This window comes from Lissotriton helveticus, chromosome 2_1 (genome assembly GCF_964261635.1).
Source record: "Lissotriton helveticus chromosome 2_1, aLisHel1.1, whole genome shotgun sequence".
Classification (NCBI taxonomy): Eukaryota; Metazoa; Chordata; class Amphibia; order Caudata; family Salamandridae; genus Lissotriton; species Lissotriton helveticus.
This window is the reverse complement of record NC_136059.1, coordinates 1,515,576,147-1,515,595,503: the sequence shown is the minus strand read 5'-3', so window position 1 is coordinate 1,515,595,503 and position 19,357 is coordinate 1,515,576,147. Positions and strand designations below refer to the sequence as shown.

Sequence of the window (19,357 nt, the reverse complement as noted above, 5' to 3'; positions counted from 1 at the left end):
AGGGAGGCTTCCTCCTCGCATCAAGACTTAAATAGAGGTCTGAATCCCATACATGATTTCCAGGTGCCAGTGCAGCTCTCTATGCATCATGATGGAGCCACTTCCTCAAACAGATTTTGGTTCTCAATTGTCCTGAGCTTTTGGAAAACGATCTGATTTCATTGCTTCTTTTGCCGGATTTACTGTATCAATAGAGCAATATGGTTTTTCATTCTTGCCTTCCATTGATAGATAAGGTAGCCTGAACCGTGAGGTTCTGAGTTTTAGATTCCCATGAGAGTCAGTTCAAAATAAAGGAATTGTTCTCTTGCTCAGGTAAATAGTATAACATCAAGTCAACAGCTTTAAATTTTGGAACTGGAAACCGATTTGAGGTCCTGTTCTCTGGGCAGAATTCTGTCCTTCGTTTCACATTTGCCAGCTCTGATTTTCATGTGGTTTCAAGCTTGCCGTCATTTACAGTGAAAGGACAGGAACTTGAAAAAAAAAAAATTCTGACTAAATGTGTCAAATGGTATCACTCCCCCTCTGTGTTCTTCAGGTCCAAAATTAGAGTTCAAAAGTCATTCTTTAAAAAATTACTTCTACGTACTTTAAATTCAAGACGTTCAGTGATTTTAAATAAGTAACATGGGAAATGGACAGCTTGATGGCAATCGTATGCAAGCTCTTGACGTTATTTGCTGACGATACAGCTCTGCGGGCTCATCTTAATGTTCTAGTCCTCCCAGGGCTCCGTGAGCATAGAAGTGATATTTTGTTATTGACCCACAGAATCCTATACTATAAGAATATCGAGGACAGAATATGGAGGGACAAAATATCAAACAGTAAGTGTATATAGAAAAGTATAGAATTACCATTCCTAACTCCAGGAACTTCCTATATATATATATATATATATATATATATATATATATATATATATATATATATATATATATATATATATATATATATATATATATATACACTGTGTTGGTACATATACATAGAGTTAGCTATAGAAAATCAAGACTTACTTGCCTGTCGAAATTTTTTTTCTCTCGATTTTCTATCCTCAATATTGTGTCCCATCGATATTCAGGGGGCACACCATTGCTGTCATTTTATACTCCAGTCCTTGGTGACATGCTGAGAGGACCTGCCACAATTTGAATGTTTGTATAACCCTTTCTCTGTACAGTGCACACAGGATCGCCTTATTTCTCAGACAGATGGTTTTAAATTCATAGTGCCCGCAATTCGATGGCTGAGGCTTCCACAGCCTGCATTCCTGAATATTGTGTGTATATATGTATAGAGATTCGTAATCGTGTAGTTTGGACCGATTGATTTTTAAACCTTTTTGCCACACAAGATGCAGCTGATTGACACATAAATTATAATCATAATCATAATGGTACTTGTTTTGAATGATGAGAAAATGGGAGAAATGTGCTGTTATCATGTAACTGCACATTTCCACCTTTCTGCTGATAAAGAGTAATGTAGTAATACCGCATTACGAATATACATTAACACTGGATTACTTCAGATTATTTTCTTGGGATTATCACCTGCAGAAGCAGGGCTTTAACTCCTCACACATAAGTGGAGAAAAAATGCGCAGTAACATTATTATAGCACGTTATTCTCCATTCATAGGCTAAAAATCAAAAATCCCATTTGTAGTAAAATGATTCTTGCAATGGAGTATTACCTCTGAATTTACACACCACTCAAAAGGAGGAATATCTGAGAGGCTTTCATGGGTGGGACATGCTCCAGGTCGTATTTAAGACAAGACCGAGTTGGCTTTTCTGAGCCTCTAGCAGTAGCGGTCTTGGGTATGGTTGGCAAAACAGAGCAGCTGTTTTGGAAGGAGGGCAGCACTGGAGCAGAACATCCAAACTCACCAAACCTCATGGTGGGTTAGAGGACCTAGGGCCTTACCCTACCTAAAAGCTTGGTGGGTGTTGATCCCTCAGGGATGGCCATCCAGTGTGTTAGTGCCTAAAGGTGTCATGACTGGGGCTGTTGGCAGCTAAAGCCAGTGGTACCTGTAAGGGGTGAGGGAGGCAATCACTGTGGTAACCCACAGACCCAGCCTCATTTTGTTCACATGCTTCTTCCACCCGCTTAAGCGTTGTCCAGAGTCTACTATCCAAAGGGTACTCTAAGGAGAAGTGGAATCTAGTGCTCAGAGTCGCTCAGCAAGAGATTCCCACATAATCCTAGGGAGACACACTGAGGGGCTCATTTGAAGATTTTCTTCAGTATGGCTGCTCAAATGTTTATTTAGAGTGACTAGGATAAAGTTAAAAATAATTGAATGAGGCTATTGCTCTTGAAAGAATAACCTTCTGTCATGTGTAAATTATTGCTTCCGTTGACATGGGTTCACCATAATAAATCTCATGCTGCTTGTGGAAAGAGAGGCTGCGGTCATTGCATGTGATTTGTTGTTAAAGCAAACTGGTGGCACACAGTGAAATGCGAGTTTTTTCCCTACAGGGAGACATGGAAGAGTGCAGATATGCCAAACCTGGGATTTCATGCTTTAGGTTTAAACCAGTAAACACTGGGAAAGACCTACCAAAAGGAAATAGCCCTTTCAGTGTAAAGAGATAAACAGAACACATTTCTCTACCCTCCCAGTATAGTCAAAGGAAACAAGCGATAGAGAATGTGCAGTTTTTCACTTCTTGGTGAAAGGTTCACCACAATGTGGCATTGAACATCTGACAGCAGAAAGGAAGACCAATGTACGATTAATTTGCTTGCATTTGTTAAGTGAATTTCTAAATGTTATTTCGTTTTCCTTCTATTTAGGTTTTTGTGTGGTGTGGAGTACAGATATAGAGTCTAGACAGTTTAGGAATATGTTTTAACATTTATTCTACCTATTTAATGAATTTGTATAATTTTGGAGCATTAAACCCATATTTCGATGTATGAATAGAGCATTAATGACGAACACAAATACTTTCATTAATGAATTATTTTAACATTAAAAACTGGTAAGGTGAAGCCGTAATGGTTGTTAGTTCATTGGGATAATGTGGTAAAAGTTATTGACAGTGTTTACATTTTATGTGATAGATATCAGCAGTTTGTCTTCCATATGTATCTGAAAACTATATCAAGTACCTGCATATAGGGGCTTTGTGGAAAAGCTCAGAGTTGATAAATGCGAATGCTTTAAAAGTCATCTTAACTTGTACAGACGGATGAGTCTTTTTAGGTGGATGGGAAAATAATCTGGAATTATACATATTGTTTCTTTTAAGATATAGGGCATGAGATCCCCATACCAATTATAGAATGCAGCATTAAAGAGGAGATGGAGACCTATCCCATGGCCTGTGTAAAGACAAAGAAAAAACAAAATGTCCACTGCCACTCAGGTGAGTAATACTTTTTTAATTAAAATCATGGAAATGTGATGCCCAGTCAAATTTCTCAGCTTTCATCGTCCATCTTTCCCACCTCATGTGGTCACCTCCTGCAACCCAGCAGTGGATTTTAAGGAATCTAGGGCCAGCTGTACGAAGTAATCTTATGGTTTCAAAGGCTCCAGCTTGGAATTTGAAACCGTGAAAATGGGTTTTCAGATCTACTATTCCCATTTTAAGAGTAAGAAAAAGTTTTCTGACTCCTTAAATGGGATTGAGAAGGGACACCAATCCTGTATCTGGAAGGGGTGTGTTGCAGGTGGCTCTTTCGAATACCAAATCAGTATGCTATGTGTCAATGCCACTTGCAACTTTAAAATCAGGATATGGCAGATAATTTTCTGGCTGAAAATGGCATTCAGGAAGAACAGAATCTTAGCAGTCACTTCCACAGAACCATATTCTCCCACAAGGAGCAACCATAGTGTGGTGTAAGAGTTGCAGGGTGTTCCCACAATGGGATCACAAATGAGGTGAGGGCCCCAGGAATACATGATGAGTTAAAACTCTGGCTCGCACAGCAACATTTTCTTTTCTATACCCACTCACGATTGCTAAAAAGTGACTGAGAAGGGCTTTCTGTGTATTTGAATAATTTGGTTGATCTTCTGAGAGTGTAATTGTGAAAGATAGAGAAACCATACTATAAATACTAACACAATAAGATAGGGAATTTGATTGTTTAGTTGCAGGGTTATCTGGGGATACCTTGTACTCGACTTGTGAGCCTCTGTTCTGATGTTGCCAAGAACATATGAAAAATGTATTAGGGGCTCTCATTAAGGTGAATTTTTAAAATAGTAACTGAGATTGTGGTGGTGCAAGCGTAAGTTAGGCCTCAGTTTGAAAGGTGGCAATGCGATGATTAATTAAAAGAGTTGCCAGTTTTGAGGTAGAATAGTGTTCCTTTAGAGACTAGAGCCTTTTTGGGAACATTTAAGCATAGTGTTCGTTTAGAGACCAGTTCTCATGATGATTAAGAATGGCGGTCTTTGGTTCCAGGAGAGTGTGTGGAGTAGGTTGTATAAAATTGCTTTCAGGGTGCGATGCGTTTGTAGAGAAGATGTCAATGAATGAGGTTTTCATTTAATTTAAATCTTTGAATTTGGAAGGCAGTCTACTGTAAATTCCGTCTGTACCAAGCGGGAGAGACATCTGTCATTACATGTTTTTGTAACAGCCATGTCGCTTTAGTTGATTTTTACTTCTAAAGAGAAATGGGGCATGTTTGGGAAAGCAAGAGTTTAATAAGCTCAAATTGTCTATCAGTCTATCTACACAAACGATGATGGTATACTTTAGGAGATACGTTTCCAGGGAGCACAAAACAAAGTAGACCACATGTGGGCTCAACCTTTCTTCCTGTTATGTATGTGCCTTGCACTAAATGCACTTAAACATCAGGCATATGGCATTAAAAACTGGAATTATTTTCACTGGAAGCAAATAAAAGCCATTGATGTAAATCAACTTTGCTGCATGCACCCAGATGTGTGCTGTCTACCATGCTCAAACACCAATTTGCCAATGTGATGAAACAAAGAGGTATCAAGAGAACAAAATGTCTGGCACAGGTTATGAAATGAAATGAAGAAAGTTCTTAATAAAGCGCACTGCGACCAAGCGGCTTCCTGGCGCTGAAGGTAGAAGGCTAAGACAGATGGAGAGTACTAAGAGGTAGTTCAGCCAGAGTACGCTATGGAGAACAGATGTGTCTTGAGGGCTTTACGAAATCGGGGGTAGGTTGGGATGGACCTAATTGACAGAGGGAGGCTGTTCCAGAAACGGGGAGCCAAAACCGAGAATCTGGTACCTCCTGTTTTAGATCTGCGAAACCGCGGAACATTGAGGAGGAATTGATTGGAAGTACGAAGGGCACGGGTGGGAGTGTAAGGGATGATGAGTGAATTGATAAAGGCTGGGGCCATACGAATGCGGGCCATGAAAGCCAGGCAGCCCATCTTAAAGTGAGATCTTTGGCAGATGGGAAGCCAGTGGAGGAATTTCAAGACAGGCGTGATGTGAGAAGATTTGGGCAGGTGATGAATGATTCGAGCAGCCTGGTGGTTCTGAATGGCCTGCCATCGGTGCAGTTCGTAAGCCGGGATGCCCGCGTAGAGACTGTTCCCGTAGTCAAGACGGGAGAGGATCATTGCTAGCATGATAAGTTTGAGGGCATCGGTGGAGAAGAAGCGGGACACTTTCCGAATAATACGGAGGGAAAGAAAACAAGAAGAGACAACAGAGCTAATCTGGGCATGCATGGAGAGGTCCCCACTGACTTTAATACCCGGGGTCTTAGCAGAAGCCGATGGTATGGGCGAAGGGCCAAAGATAGAGGGCCAAAAAGCAGGCGACCAGGGGGAGATGGAATGGCCAGTCAGGACCAACTCCGTTTTGTCCAGATTGAGCTTAAGTTGGTTACAATTCATCCACTCCGAGATGAAGACAAGAGTGGAGTGAAATTTAGGTAGGGAGTGCAAAGGAGAGGAAAGGTCAAGAACAAGCTGGAGGTCATCCGCATAGTTATATACGGAGACCCCCATGTCAAGGAGAGAAAGAATGAGGGGACGAATATAAAGATTAAAGAGAAGGGGGGACAGGGAGGAACCTTGGGGGACCCCACAAGGGACCAAGCGGGTAGGGGCAATGTGGCCAGACAGGTGGAAAGCCTGGGTCCGTCCATTGAGAAAGGAGGCGAGCCCAGGAGAGGGCAGTGCCCCGAACGCCCGCTGCGCTGACCCGGTCGAGAAGGATGGAATGATCGACCGTGTCAAACGCAGCGGACAGATCCAGCAGCACCAAAGCTTGAGGCAGGTTGGAATCTGCCTTGCTCCTGAGCTCGTCTAAGACGGACAGGACCACTGACTCGGTAGAGTGAGCTGGGCGGAAACCCGCTTGGTGGGAAGCCAAAAGATGGTTATCCTCTATGAAAGAGGAGAGACAAGAGGTAATGTGGCTCTCCAATATCTTACCAAGGTAGGGAAGAAGGGAAATAGGTCTAAAGTTGGAAGGAAGGGAGGGATCTGCACCAGGCTTTTTTAAAATGGGGCGAACTATTGCGGATTTGAAAGATTGCGGAACTAGACCTGAGGAAATAGAAGAATTAAGACGCGAAAGAAGGGGGTCAGGACAGTGAGTGAAGAGCTCTCTCAGAATGTGAGCTGGAGCACAGTCAGCTGGGGAGCCTGACTTCACTTTCTGGAGTAGTGCCAGAAAAGAGTTTAGAGAGATGGGTGGAAATTGATCAAGGCGCGAAGAGGACAGGGGAAGTGAAAAGGAGGGAGAAGAGACAGGGGGTGGATTAATTGAAGGAATGTTGGATTTGATCTTCGCGATCTTTTCTAAAAAGAAGTCGTTAAGAGACAGACAGAGAGCTTGGGAGGGGACGGGGTTGGAGTTGGCTCTGTCCGAGGCGACTAAATTGCGGACTATGGAAAAAATTTCCTTCGGTTTGTTGGCTGATAGAGATATTCTTTCCGAGAAATACAGAGTTTTGGCTAAGAGAATTGCCTTCTTGTAATTAATCAAAAGAAGCTTATATTTGGATCGCAGAAGGGGACAGTAATTGCGTCTCCAATGGCGTTCAGAGCGCCTAAGGTCCAATTTAAGAACTTTCAATTCGTCTGTGAACCACTTTTGTGCGTCATGGGGGCAGGTCTTGACTTTACTGAGGGGGGCAACGCGATCACAAGTGGAAGACAGCCACTGATTCACAGCGTCTGCTTGAAGATCAATAGAGAGAGCACCTAGGTCCGGAGGAGAAACAGTGAGAGAGGAACAAAGGAGGTTGAGGTCAACCGGACTCCAATTACGAGCTGTGACATTCTTCGGCAAAGGGGTTTTTTTTGGGCTCCAAGCTCAATAAGAAATGAGATCAAAAAGTGGTCCGACCAGACACAGGGGACGATTGTGGGGGAAAGAATAGAACAGCTGGCTGACCATATCTGATCTAGGGTGTGGCCGTGAATATGGGTAGGGGAATGGATGTGAGAGAGAAAGTTAAGACACTGGAGAGTAGCTGAAAAGTCTTTGGAGGGCAGGTCTTCCCTAGGATCATCTGGCCAGTAGTTAAAATCTCCGAGAAGGAGTACTGAAGAATTGTTGACCACAAGAGTGGCCAGTAATTCTTGTAAGACAGGTACAAAAGTAGGCATATTCTGAGGGGGACGATACATTAAAACTATTGTGATGGGAGCTAAAAGGTTAACTGAGCGAGCAACCAGAAAGTCTATATCAGGTATAGGGGGATGGGGAAGAAGCTGAAACTGAAAATGGGAACGAATGATCATCGCCACACCCCCGCCGGCCCTACCGGCTGGACGATCCGCCCTAAGAGCATAGTACGAGTCGGGGAGGGCGGACAACAGATCAGGAAGAGAATCAGTAAAAAACCAAGTCTCAGTAAGAAACAAAAAGTCCGGAGCGTCAGTGTCCAGTAAGTTAAAAAGCTCATACTGGTGCTTGCCTGCTGATCTAGTGTTTAACAGGCAGGCAGTGGCCATAGTGGGTGTGGAGAAGGAGAGGGAAGCGGGGGAAGGGGGAGTCTGTAATCGGGGAGAGAGCGGCGCGGGTTCAGGCGAAGGGGTAGAAGGGACAGAAATGCCCAGGGCCGCGACATGCCTAGACAAGGAAGGGGTGATGGGCTGTGCTGTATTTAGGGGAAGGAGTTGGGCTGGGGTATAGGTGAGGTATAGGTTATGATGGTGTGTGCTCAGTTGAACCAGAACAATTTCCATTTCTCACTTTTAAGTGTAGTGTAGTGCACTATATTTGTAAAATATAGTGTATTACAGTTTTTTTCAATTTCTTGTATATAAATTGTACAGCTGTACTTTCTAGGTGGTACTGCAGAACTTCGTAAATGTTTTTAAAAATATATAGAAACTTATAAATATTTCTCCCTACCAATTACCACTTTAGTAGAGTGGTATTAGGGGGTGAAAAAATATAAAACCTAATACTTATCTATTTTTAAGGCCCTAACCAGAACACAGCCAAAATATGATTTAAATAGCATGGCTGCCTTTAATTTTTGTAAAGGCAGTCATTAGCCAAATCATATAACGACTTTTTCTGATAGAGACTTCTAGCCACTGATTCCTTACCTTAGAATTATCCCCAGGCGTCAGACTGGAATCGGAAAGTGGCACATATTAACCGCGTCGTAAGCCATGCAATGACCACGTTACATCAAACTATGGTTAATGGTAGGCGGTGTCGTGGCAAAGAGAAACGTAGCTAGAATGTGGGGCATACCACAGATGCCTACAATCAGGGAGTGAGAGCATGACCTTGACAAGTGCTGCGCTGCAGAGAAGGTAATTTATCTGGGGTGGGGATGTCCTGATAGAGGGGATAAAGTTTGGGGGAGCTGGACGGGGGGTGGGACATGGTAGCATGGTAGGGAAGGCTTAGAATGGTGATGTGAAACCAAACCAGGCCATACTTATAATAATAATAATAATAAAGAAAATGTATAAAGCGCATGGTTACGCCATCTCGACGTGTCCCCGTGCTGAGTGAGAGGGAGGTAACAGCTAGCCGCACCTGTGGTCCACGCTATGCTAAACCGGAGAACAAGTATGTTTTAAGCGCCTTCCTAAACTTAGCTTCAGAGATCTCGATCCGGAGTTTTACAGGGAGTTTATTCCAGTTTTGAGCTGCCAAGAACCTGAAGGAACGACCTCCCATTCTGGCCTTCTTTACCTTTGGAATTTTCAACAGCCCGGTCCCGCTGGATCTAAGGGACCTTCCTGGCACATAGCTGGTGACCAGTTCGCTCAGATATGAAGGTCCAAGGTTCTGGGTGATGCGGTGGCAGGTGGCAGGTGCATAATGCCTTAAACAACACTCTTTTCTTTACTGGAAGCCAGAGCAGTGAATCCAGGGCTTTTTTTGAAGCCGCCCTCCTAGGCTGCATAAGTACCCGCCGTGCGGCAGCATTCTGCAAGACCTGTAGTCTCCTCAGACCTTTTGCCATGGCGCCAATGTAGAGTATGTTGCCATAGTCTAGGCGAGATGTAATAAGAGCATGCACCATCGTCTTCCTAGCCCCTACCGGGAGGAGATCTAACGTTTTGCGTAGATTTTTTGGGACTCCGAAACATTTCCCCACTACAAGTTTAATATGTCCATCATAGGAAAGAGTGGAATCCAACCAGACCCCCAGATTTTTTGCCTCGGTGCATGGTAAGGGGGTAGGGCCCAGACTCGGAGGCCACCGAGCCGAAGTCCAGCTTGATGTTTCACCCCCCACCACAAGCACCTCTGTCTTGCTGCCATTCAGTTTCAGGCAGTTCTTATCCATCCAGGAGGCAAGCTCCTGCATGCAAGCCCTGAAATTAGAGGCCGCTACCTCCGGTGCCTGGGATAGGGAGATCAACAGCTGGGTATCGTCAGCATAAGCCACAACTCCACTCAAAAACCCTGTACTATCTCCGCCAAAGGTGTCATGTACAGGTTAAACAGGGTAGGGCTCAGGGCAGAGCCCTGATGCACTCCCTGCTCCAGTTTAATGTCATTAGAGTAATGTGCACCTTGTCTAACCTGAAAACTACGTCCTACCAGGAAGGACTTCAGCCATTTCAGGGCCGGGCCTGATACACCGCCCTTATTCAGACACTGCAGCAAGGTGTAATGTGCTACAGTTTGAAGGCGGCACTGAGATCTAACATGATCAGAGCCATAGTGTGCTCAGCATCAGCCCCCTGTCTAATAGTTTCCGTGGCATGCAGTAGAGCGGATTCCGTAGAATAACCCGCCCGAAACCCAGATTGCGACGGATGTAGGAGGCTTGCTTCTTCCAAATGTGTCATGACTTGCCGATTAACCACCTTCTCTGCTACCTTTGCCAAAAATGGCAGAAGCGAGATAGGTCGCAAATTTTCTAATTTGTCTTGACTGATGTTCGGCTTCTTCTTAACTGGGAGAACAATAGCTCGTTTCCAATTCCCTGGCACCGTATGTAAATTGAACGAGACCTCCAAAACATGCCTGATGAACGGGTCAAGAATCTCCAAACTCTCGCCCAGCACTTTAGGTGGGGCAGGATCTCTGGGAGAGCCAGATTTTATACTAAGACAGATTTTACTAAGAGTCTCCGGAGAGGGAACAGTAAAGTTGTTCAGTCTCAGCCCTGCCTTCGTTTCTCCCGTCTGTTCCTCAAATTCTGCGCCCCTCCTTACGGTCCCTGAGAAGGATGAATAGATTTCCCTCACCTTCTCCGAGAAATAATTCGCAACCCGATTGCAAGCCTCAGCGGAGCCCATACTTGGCACAGCCGTAGCAGCCAGGGAAGAGATCTTCTTATATATTTTAAAGAGTTCTTTTGTAGAATTTTCCGCCATCCCAATTCTGGCCTTATAATAGGTGGCTTTAGCCCGTCTTAAAAGACCATGGTATTTTCTCTGTTCCTCTCTGTATTTCAATCTATCCTGGCACAAAAATCCCTTTCTCCACTGCCTCTCCAGACGTTTACATTCAGCTTTTACGAGATGTAAAGCAGGGGTAAACCAGGGTGCAGATTCGTGTACCCTTCCCATCGATTTGTTAGAGAGCAGTGGAGCCACCTTATTAAGAGCGTCCTTTATGCCTCTCTCCAGATTCATACAGGCAGTTTCGCTGTCTGAGCCACCAGGGGGCCCGCCCACTGTCAACTCTCAATTAAAATCATCCTGTACAAAATGTTTCCTTTTCCTGGGCGGGTGATTGCCAGTGACTACATCCTGGCTTTCGATCTCTGGCACCCTTATCACAAAACGTACCAGAAAGTGATCCGACCAGGGAACGGGGAGGGGGGTGGATACTTCAACATTCTCCCTGCTAGAGAACACTGGATCAAGTAGGGGTCCGTGCTGATGAGTACGGACGCATGATTTCAGGGATAAGTGAAGTGACTGAAGGTCCTGGCGTAGATCGAATACCACCTCATTCAGAGGATCCTCCAAATGGAGATTCAGATCCCCCAGAACTAGGAACTTATTATGTCTTAAGGCCAAATGAGCAATACCCTCCACCAAACTGGGCATAAAGCGTGTAGGGGAACCCGGGGGTCTATAGACCAAAAGCCCTTTCACCGTAAGGTTGGGGCTGATGTTCAACGTAAAGGAGCCGGCTCCACTTTCACATAGCATAACTGGTTCAAGGAAGAATTCAAGGGGAGGTCTAAAGATCACCGCCATCCCCCCTCCTCTGCCTACCGCCCTATCAATTCTGGCTATAGTATAGCCTGAGGGGAGTGCCTCTAGAATATCTGGCTCAGAATCGGCGTCCAGCCAGGTTTCAGTAAGAAACAAGAGATCAAGTTTAGTGTCTGAGAGCAAGTCAGAGATTTCGATTTTGTGTTTACTGAGAGATCTATAATTCATAACCCACAACAGAGTACACCACTCCCTACCTGCCTTATGTGATCCATGTTCCAGCTAAATGGACAATAATTACAGGCATTAACTTGAGTATCCGACATGCTGTGTCTGCAGGGCCTATCTATAAGGGGGCATAATACCTGCAGTTCCGCCCTGCCATATTGTATTCTGACCGCAAACCGGCCAAGGGTCCTGGCCCCGGTCCCCGTACGGCCCCGGACGGGCGCAGACGGGCTTGCTTTTGGCGTGCATACGGCACGCCCGCTGTGCACGGTCGCTTGAGCATTCGCCTTTTTCCCCTAAAGACTGAGCAGGGGATGGCGACTAGACCGCTAACCGGCCCCCCAGCCAACCGGAAGTGCCTGTCTCTACTCTTCCTCGCCCTCCGCGCAACGGTGCTATTCGCCGCGTCGGACCGGGCGGGAAGGAGGAGATCGAGTACAGGCCTCGGGTCGGTCTCAGCAAGCCCCCAGAGCAGGTAAAATCTACTTTTGTAAAAGTTCTGCTAACACAGTAGTCACACTAAATATTAAAATTTCGACCTCCAGTGCAGTTAAAAACGGGCATAAAATGCAGCGGTATGAAGGCCCTGCCACTGCCCACTCACCACAACGCGGCCGTGAACTCCATGCCTTTTATCCCTAAAGACTGAGCAGGGGATGGCGACTAGACTGCTACCCGGCCCCCCAGCCAACTGGAAGTGCTATTCACCGCGTCGGTGAATAGCACCGTAAGAAATGTGTAATCTAGAATGGGCCCGCTGTTGTGCTGCAGGGGAAATGATGAGCGGGGAGAACTTCACTGAACTGTAACTGTGTTTTACTGCTATGCTTTGTTGCACCTAATATAATAAAAATAATTTCAGACTGGAACTGGAATGGTTTCATGAGCAGTACCCCTTGGCACTAGTAGGGCAGTATCCCTTGGCGCTGGTAGGTGGTGTCTTTCGGCTCCCCGTGGCACCGCTGGCTGCGATGGAAGTGACATGCGTTGTGCCTATAAAAGCTCCACCCCAGCATGCTTACATCAGTTCTTTTCTTTCCGAGCCAGTTAGTGCAGATCCGGAGAAGAGCCGCCCCAGTCACTTTTTGACTGACCTTTTTCGACCTTTTGTCTAGGATATTTTGAGACACTGTCTCCTGGTGTGACAGGATGTCCATGAGGATGGCTGGTTTGAAGCCTTTGGTGTCTGTCATCCGCAGATGTCGGTGACAGATCCACCTCCTCTGATTATTGTGCAATGCACCCAAAAACCTCAAGGGCACTCAAGCTCCTTGCCGCTTGATGTGCGATTCCAGATGGTTTCGAGGCCGGTGAGTAGAAGGTACCGCAATTGGTTGCAAAGCCATGGATCTTGGTTGCAGTCTAAGTTGTCCTGGCGTTTGGGTGAATCCCACAAGAAAATAAAAGCAAGCACTCGAAGAGGTCTTCAACTCCGCTTCGTCAGTCTAAGCCATTCAACAGGAAGAGGGAATGTCAACACTCAAGGGCTAGCTCCACGGTTGAGCCTGTGCCTTAGCCATCTCCACGCCTACCCGAGTTTCCTGGAGCCGGAGCAACCTCAGCACGATTCCATGACTTTTATGAGGTCAAGCATCTCATATTTGGACAGCCTATCCCCCCTGGTGCACCTTCTGGCCCCAAGGGGTCTGGAGGGGCCCCTACTGGTTTTCCGCCATCCGGTTTGGCCCCGGCGCTAGTCAGTACCCTTGAATCCAAGGATGGATCCAGACAGACGCCGGTCGAGCCATCTCAACCTTCCCTGGCGCCGGTCCCATTGCTGACGTCCTCATCAGCACCTACTGGCGTCACCTCCCCATTCTTATCCCCAACTCCGACATGGTGCACATGGGCATTCGTCCGACGCCGGCTTCGGCACTGACTGGAGCCATTCTCTCAAGACCAGAGAACCCTTACGAATATTAGCCCCAAGACCTGAATGAGTACAACAGGTGTAAGAATTTGGAGATTGCCATTGGACTGGACACCTCCCCATATAAGGGCTTGGACCCTCCTCTTACCATGGCTACGGAGGAGGGAGCCTCATTTGCAATGGTGGTGAGGAGGACGGCCGATGCTACCCTCTGTGGCTGTGAAGGCGAATGTCTTGACAGAAGTGCTTCAACCTAGAGTCACCCCATCTGAATCGCTTCTCCTGTTTATCGAAGCCCTCGCGGACATCCTACTTGGGGCTTGGTCCAAGCCCTGCACAAGGGCTCCTGTGAATAGGACAATAGCCCGCTGCCACGTTCCCGCCACAGGGGACCCCAATTCCCACCCCCAAACACCACCCTGGAGAGATTGGTGGTCCAATCCTCCACGTCCAAACTAAATCCTGGAAAATTTCCTACCACTCCACCAATTTTTTGACAATTTTATTAATAAACTGCATAATCACTTAAAATCTTTACAGTATAAGATAAAAAGCAAGAAAGACACATAAAAGTGAAACTCACTTTAAGTTAAAATACTAACATGTTAGTCCTGATTAGCTGTCCAAAACCGAGTTCTTTTAAAAAGAGTGAAGTATAGGTTGCACCAATGTTTCCCAGCTGATAAGAGGAGGCCCGTGAAAGTTCGGTAGAGTCAATTCATGCACCAAGGGCAGTAGATGGTGGATGGATTCCTCGTGGATCTCTAAACCAGCCCCGGTTGGATGACTGGGGCCGAGGGCTTCCAGTTACTTTGCAGACAATGCCGTTAAGTGGGAGTCGAGTGCCCTTTTTACCTGGTGTATAAATTTCCCAACTCTGGCTATCAAACAGGTCGTGGAGACTGAGAGGCACCAGTCCGAAGCCTCTCTACAAGTTCTATAGTCCATGTTCCGTAAAATCGGAAGCAGCAAGCGATGGCGGTCATTGGCCAGCTTTGTGCAACAGCACAACAAGTGTAGCCAGGATTCTCTACGGTAGTTGCATAGACGACAGGCTATGGTGCCATCCGTGCGGGCCCATTGGGGGTTGAAGTCCGTGATCCTGAGGGCCAAAAGGCGAAAGTACAAAATTTTCTTTCTCGCGTCAGTAGATACTGGGTCTTGCAGGTAAGGTTGGGGTTTACCTGGAATATATGATTTATCCAGGGCCTGAGTTAGTGAATTTTGCCGAAGAGATGCAAGATCAAGTCCAAAGGAAATGATCCGGACTTGGCGCTTAACGGCTTGGGCCCAGGCTGAGAATGGAATTTCGTGCAGGGGCAAACTCCTTCTTTCGATTTTCAATGCTGCAATGGCTTGTCCTACCTTTGAGTGCCAGGGAGAGCCCACCTCCTCAAAGATTGATTTTAGGGAGTGCTTTAGGGAATGTTCTGGCGCTTTCAATACTCTAATATAGAGTTTTAAAAGGTCCCCCAGTAATGCCAGCTCAGGTCGCTTGAGGCCTATTTCTAGCCTTAATCTGTTGTTCCTTGCGTATCTAGGTGCCTGTAGCACCATCTTATAGGCTTTCGCCTGGGCCGCATTGACCACTTTGTCAAATGCACCTGGGTAGGCTATGTGCCCATATGCAATGGCAGGGATCAGTTTTGCCCTGAGCACTGTCAACATTGGTTCTGCTGAGGGACTGTCCAAGCGATGGCTTAGGCGTCTTAGCGACAGAATGGTTTTGTCAATTTTGGGTTTGACCTCCTTCAGATGGGGAATTCAAGAAGCTATATATCTTAGACAAGAATACGTTTTCTTCCACTAGCCTGCCACTGTGGTCAGTGAACACCATGTGGCCTCTGGGCCAATACTCCCACTCACTCTGAGACTCGGTTGCGCAGGTACTGCATTTGGTCTCGGAGGAGGCTCAAGCCATACTCTCCCAAGCGATTGCTGACAGAAGGGCTAAGTTAGCCGTTCGCTGTGGACTGGATACGACTGACTCACTGGGCAGATCAGTTCCATTGTTTATGGCCCTTAGGCACCACACCTGGTTGAGAACTATTGTTTTTTCAGGGAATGTCCAGGCCTCGCTCATGTACATGCCCTTTGATGGTTTACGTCTCTTCAGAGACGAGGCGGACTCAGTACTAGAGCGCTTCAACGACTCCACAGCTACAGCCAGGTCGTTGGGCCTTTCCCCAGCCACTCGTCAACCTCAGTCTGCCTTTCGATCCTTTTGTGGCCACAAAAAGGGCTTCCAGTACGTCTCTGCCTGCCCAGCCACCACGGCACACAAGCTTCCCAACCCCTGGGTAGTTGAGGATGCCGCACCCACAGGCCTCGTTGGTCAGGTGTCCTCAGCAGCCACAGCTCCCAAGCTTCTTTAGTTGGGCCTCCAAACATCATGGGCCCCCAGTGGGAGGCAGGATAGACCATCCCTTTCAACACAGGAGGTCGATAACATCTGACCACTGGGCTCTCCAGATTGTCAGTAGTGGCTACTCCCTTCCATTCATGTCTACTCCTCCACCCATGCCACCTACTTGCGGCAGGCTGAAGGAAGATCACATCTCCTTACGCTGCCTGAAAGTGACAGCTCTGAAGGCCAAGGGAGCCATAGAGCGAGAAGTAGGTCATAGTTTCTATTCCTGTTATTTTCTTGTGCCCAAGAAGGACTTACTGAAGAAGGAGAAATTCAAAATGCTCGCGGTCACTCAAGTCCTGTTTTCCCTGGACCCGGGAGACTGGATGGCAGGACTCTTACTTCAACATCTGCCTGTCCACAGACGTTACCTGCGGTTCATGGAAGGTCATGAGCACTTTCAGTTTACCGTGCTCCCCTTTGGCCTTACCAGCGCCTCTTGGGTGTTCACCAAGGTGATTGCAGTGGCTGCTGCTCATCTTTGGAGATCAGGGGTGCCAGTCTTCCCCTATCAGTATGACTGGCTGTGGAAGGCGGGCTCACCCCATGTAGTTGTCTTCCACCGTCAGACTACGACATACCTCTTTCACTCACTGGGGTTCACTGTCAATTTGCGGAAGGTACACCTAACCCCTTCTCAGATGCTCCCTTTCATCAGAGTTGTTCTGGACACAGTGTTTTTTCAGGTTTATCTTCCCGAATTGCAAGTCTAGGATATTCAGGCTATGATACCGATGTTTCAGCCTCTATCCTGGATTTCGGGGAATCTAACTCTGAGCCTGCTGGGCTTCTTGGCAACCTGCATCCTGCTTGTGACACATGCTTGCTGCTTTATGTCGGCTCTACAGTGAGACTTGAGGTTCCAATAGGTGCAGCATCAGGGAAATCTCTCCTACATGGTCCAGATCTCAGAAGAAATTGCAAAAGATCTGCAGTGGTCGTTATCGAGACGCAATTGGGTCAGCGGCAGACCCCTTTTTCTTCCGCAATCAGATCTAAAGTAATCACTGATGTGTCACTCCTGGGCTTGGGTGGGCATCTGCGGGAGGTGGAGATCAGAGAACGTTGGTCTCTGGTGGAATCCGGACTCCACATCAACCTGTGATCCGACTGGCATTGACAGCCTTTTGACCCTCCATCAAGGAAAGGCTAGTGCAAGTGTTCACAGACAATACCACTACTATGGGATAATGCAATAAACGGGGCGAGGTGGGATCATGGAGGCCCTTCATCTCTGGACTTTGCTGGAACGTCAGGGCATTTCTCTGGTGGTTCACATTCTGGCTGGATCTCTGAACACTAGAGCGGGCAAATTCAGCTGACGATGCCTAGTGGATCACAAAAGGCGTCTCCATCTGGAGGGGGTGCAAGGTCTCTTTCAACAGAGGGGAGAACCTTGGTTAGATCTGTTTGCCACTGCCAAGAATGTGCAATGTCAGCACTTCTTCATGCTGGAGTTTCCAAGGCGGCTGTCGCTCAGATATGCTTTCCGTCTAGAGTGAAGCTCGGCCTGTTATATGCCTTGCCAGAGTTCTCAAGAAGATCAGGAACGACTGGGCCCAAATCATCCTTGTGGCTCTGGACTGGGCTTGGAGAGTTTGGTATCCTGAACTGTTGAGAATGTCTATCGGTCCTCCAATCATACTTCCTCTTTGGGAGAATATTCTGTTGCAGCAGCAGGAGAGTGTTCTGCACCAGAACCTGTCTACTCTCCGCTTTCATATGTGAAGATTGAGCAGTGACAGGTGACAGCTGTTGACCTTCCTCTCGAAGTCTGTGACAGGTGACAGCTGTTGACCTTCCTCTCGAAGTCTGTGAAGTTATCTTGGCAGCTCAACATCCCTCCACCAAGATGGCATATGCCTGCCGTTGTCACAAGTTTGTGGCATGGTGCACAGCCAAACAGATTGACCCAGTGTTTGTTCTCTTTCCCAAGTCTTATTGTTTATCCTTCCCCTCACCCAGCAGGGCTCTGCATTGGTCAGGTTAAAGGGTTACTTATCTGCCATCTCCGCTTTCCTGCGACTGCCAGACCAACCTTCCCTCTTCATTTCCCCTATTGTAAATAGGTTTCTTAGAGGCTTCCATCAACTCCATTTGTTATGCCTCAATGGGACCTTAATTTTGTTCCTAATTTTCTGGTCTATGCTCTCTTTGAGCCGCTTCATACCTGTCCTTTTAGGCATCTCTTTATCAAGACTGCCTTACTAGTGACAATGAATCTGCCCGGAGCTTTAGTGAACAGCCAGTGCTATCATCTCAGCCTCCACATGTTTCTTTCTTCCTAGACAAGCTGTTCTTCGGACTCTAATGTCCATCTTGCCAAAGGAAGTCACTCTGTTCTACGTAATCCAGTCCATCACTTCATCTTTCTTTTAGGTTCTGCCTCGTCCCTCTAAAGAAGAGGACAGACTCCACTGGCTCAACCCAAAAAGAACGTTGTCATTTTACCTTGACCGCACAGAAAATTCCGGGTGGACGATGAACTCTTTGTGGGATAAGTCAGGCCATGAAAGGGAAGGCAATGCAAAAACGAATCCTCTCCCAATGGATCATACTCTGCGTTAAGATCTGATACAAATTCCACCAGAGCAAAGGCTGTGACCACTGCGTTAGCATGCAGAGTTCGGGTCCTGGCCATTTTCCAGGCAGCAACGTGGGCTCGCTGCACACAGTCACCAAACACTGCTGCCTGGACAATCAGGTCCGTTGGGATGGGCAGTTTGCCTATTCGGTTCTGCAGGACTTCCTTGTTTAAATCATGTTCACAGACCCCCCTCCGGGAATGTATTGCTTAGGTATCTATTCTAAAGTAAAGAATCTGCGGCTAGAAGTCTCTTTCAGGTGAACAAGTTACTTACATTCAGTAACGCCTTATGTGGTAGAGATTCTAGCCACATATTCCTTACCGACCCACCCATCCTCCCCTCTCTGCAAATGGATTTTAGAGTTAAGGGCTGTTACCCTTTTTAGGGTCCTAGTTCCACACACACCAGTGATTCATGGCTCTGCACTTCTGGAATGTAAAGTTGCAAAAATAAACTGATGACAGCACTGGGTTGGCACCTACATAGGCACCGTGCACTTCAGCACAAATGACTCCCATGGCGCCACATGAGCCGAACAACACCACCTACCGGCATGCAGGGGTACTGTTTATATATACTATACCAAAGTGAGGTATAGTGTACACAGAGTCCAGTGGAACCCAAAAGGTAGACAGAGGTAAAGTAGATAGCACCTCACTCTCTATTTGTGGTAGTGTGGTCAA

General features: G+C 46.7%; 1 protein-coding gene across 2 annotated transcripts in view; it reads left to right on the top strand.

Moving 5' to 3' along the window:
- The window catches only part of LOC144818737 (uncharacterized), a 110,009-nt gene that overhangs the window by 34,089 nt on the left and 56,563 nt on the right, over window positions 1-19,357 (top strand). For both annotated transcript variants that reach the window (XM_078676437.1, XM_078676436.1), the window contains exon 4: window positions 3,273-3,389. In XM_078676437.1, the coding sequence (XP_078532563.1) occupies window positions 3,273-3,389 (117 nt within the window). The remainder of the gene's footprint in view (window positions 1-3,272; window positions 3,390-19,357) is intronic.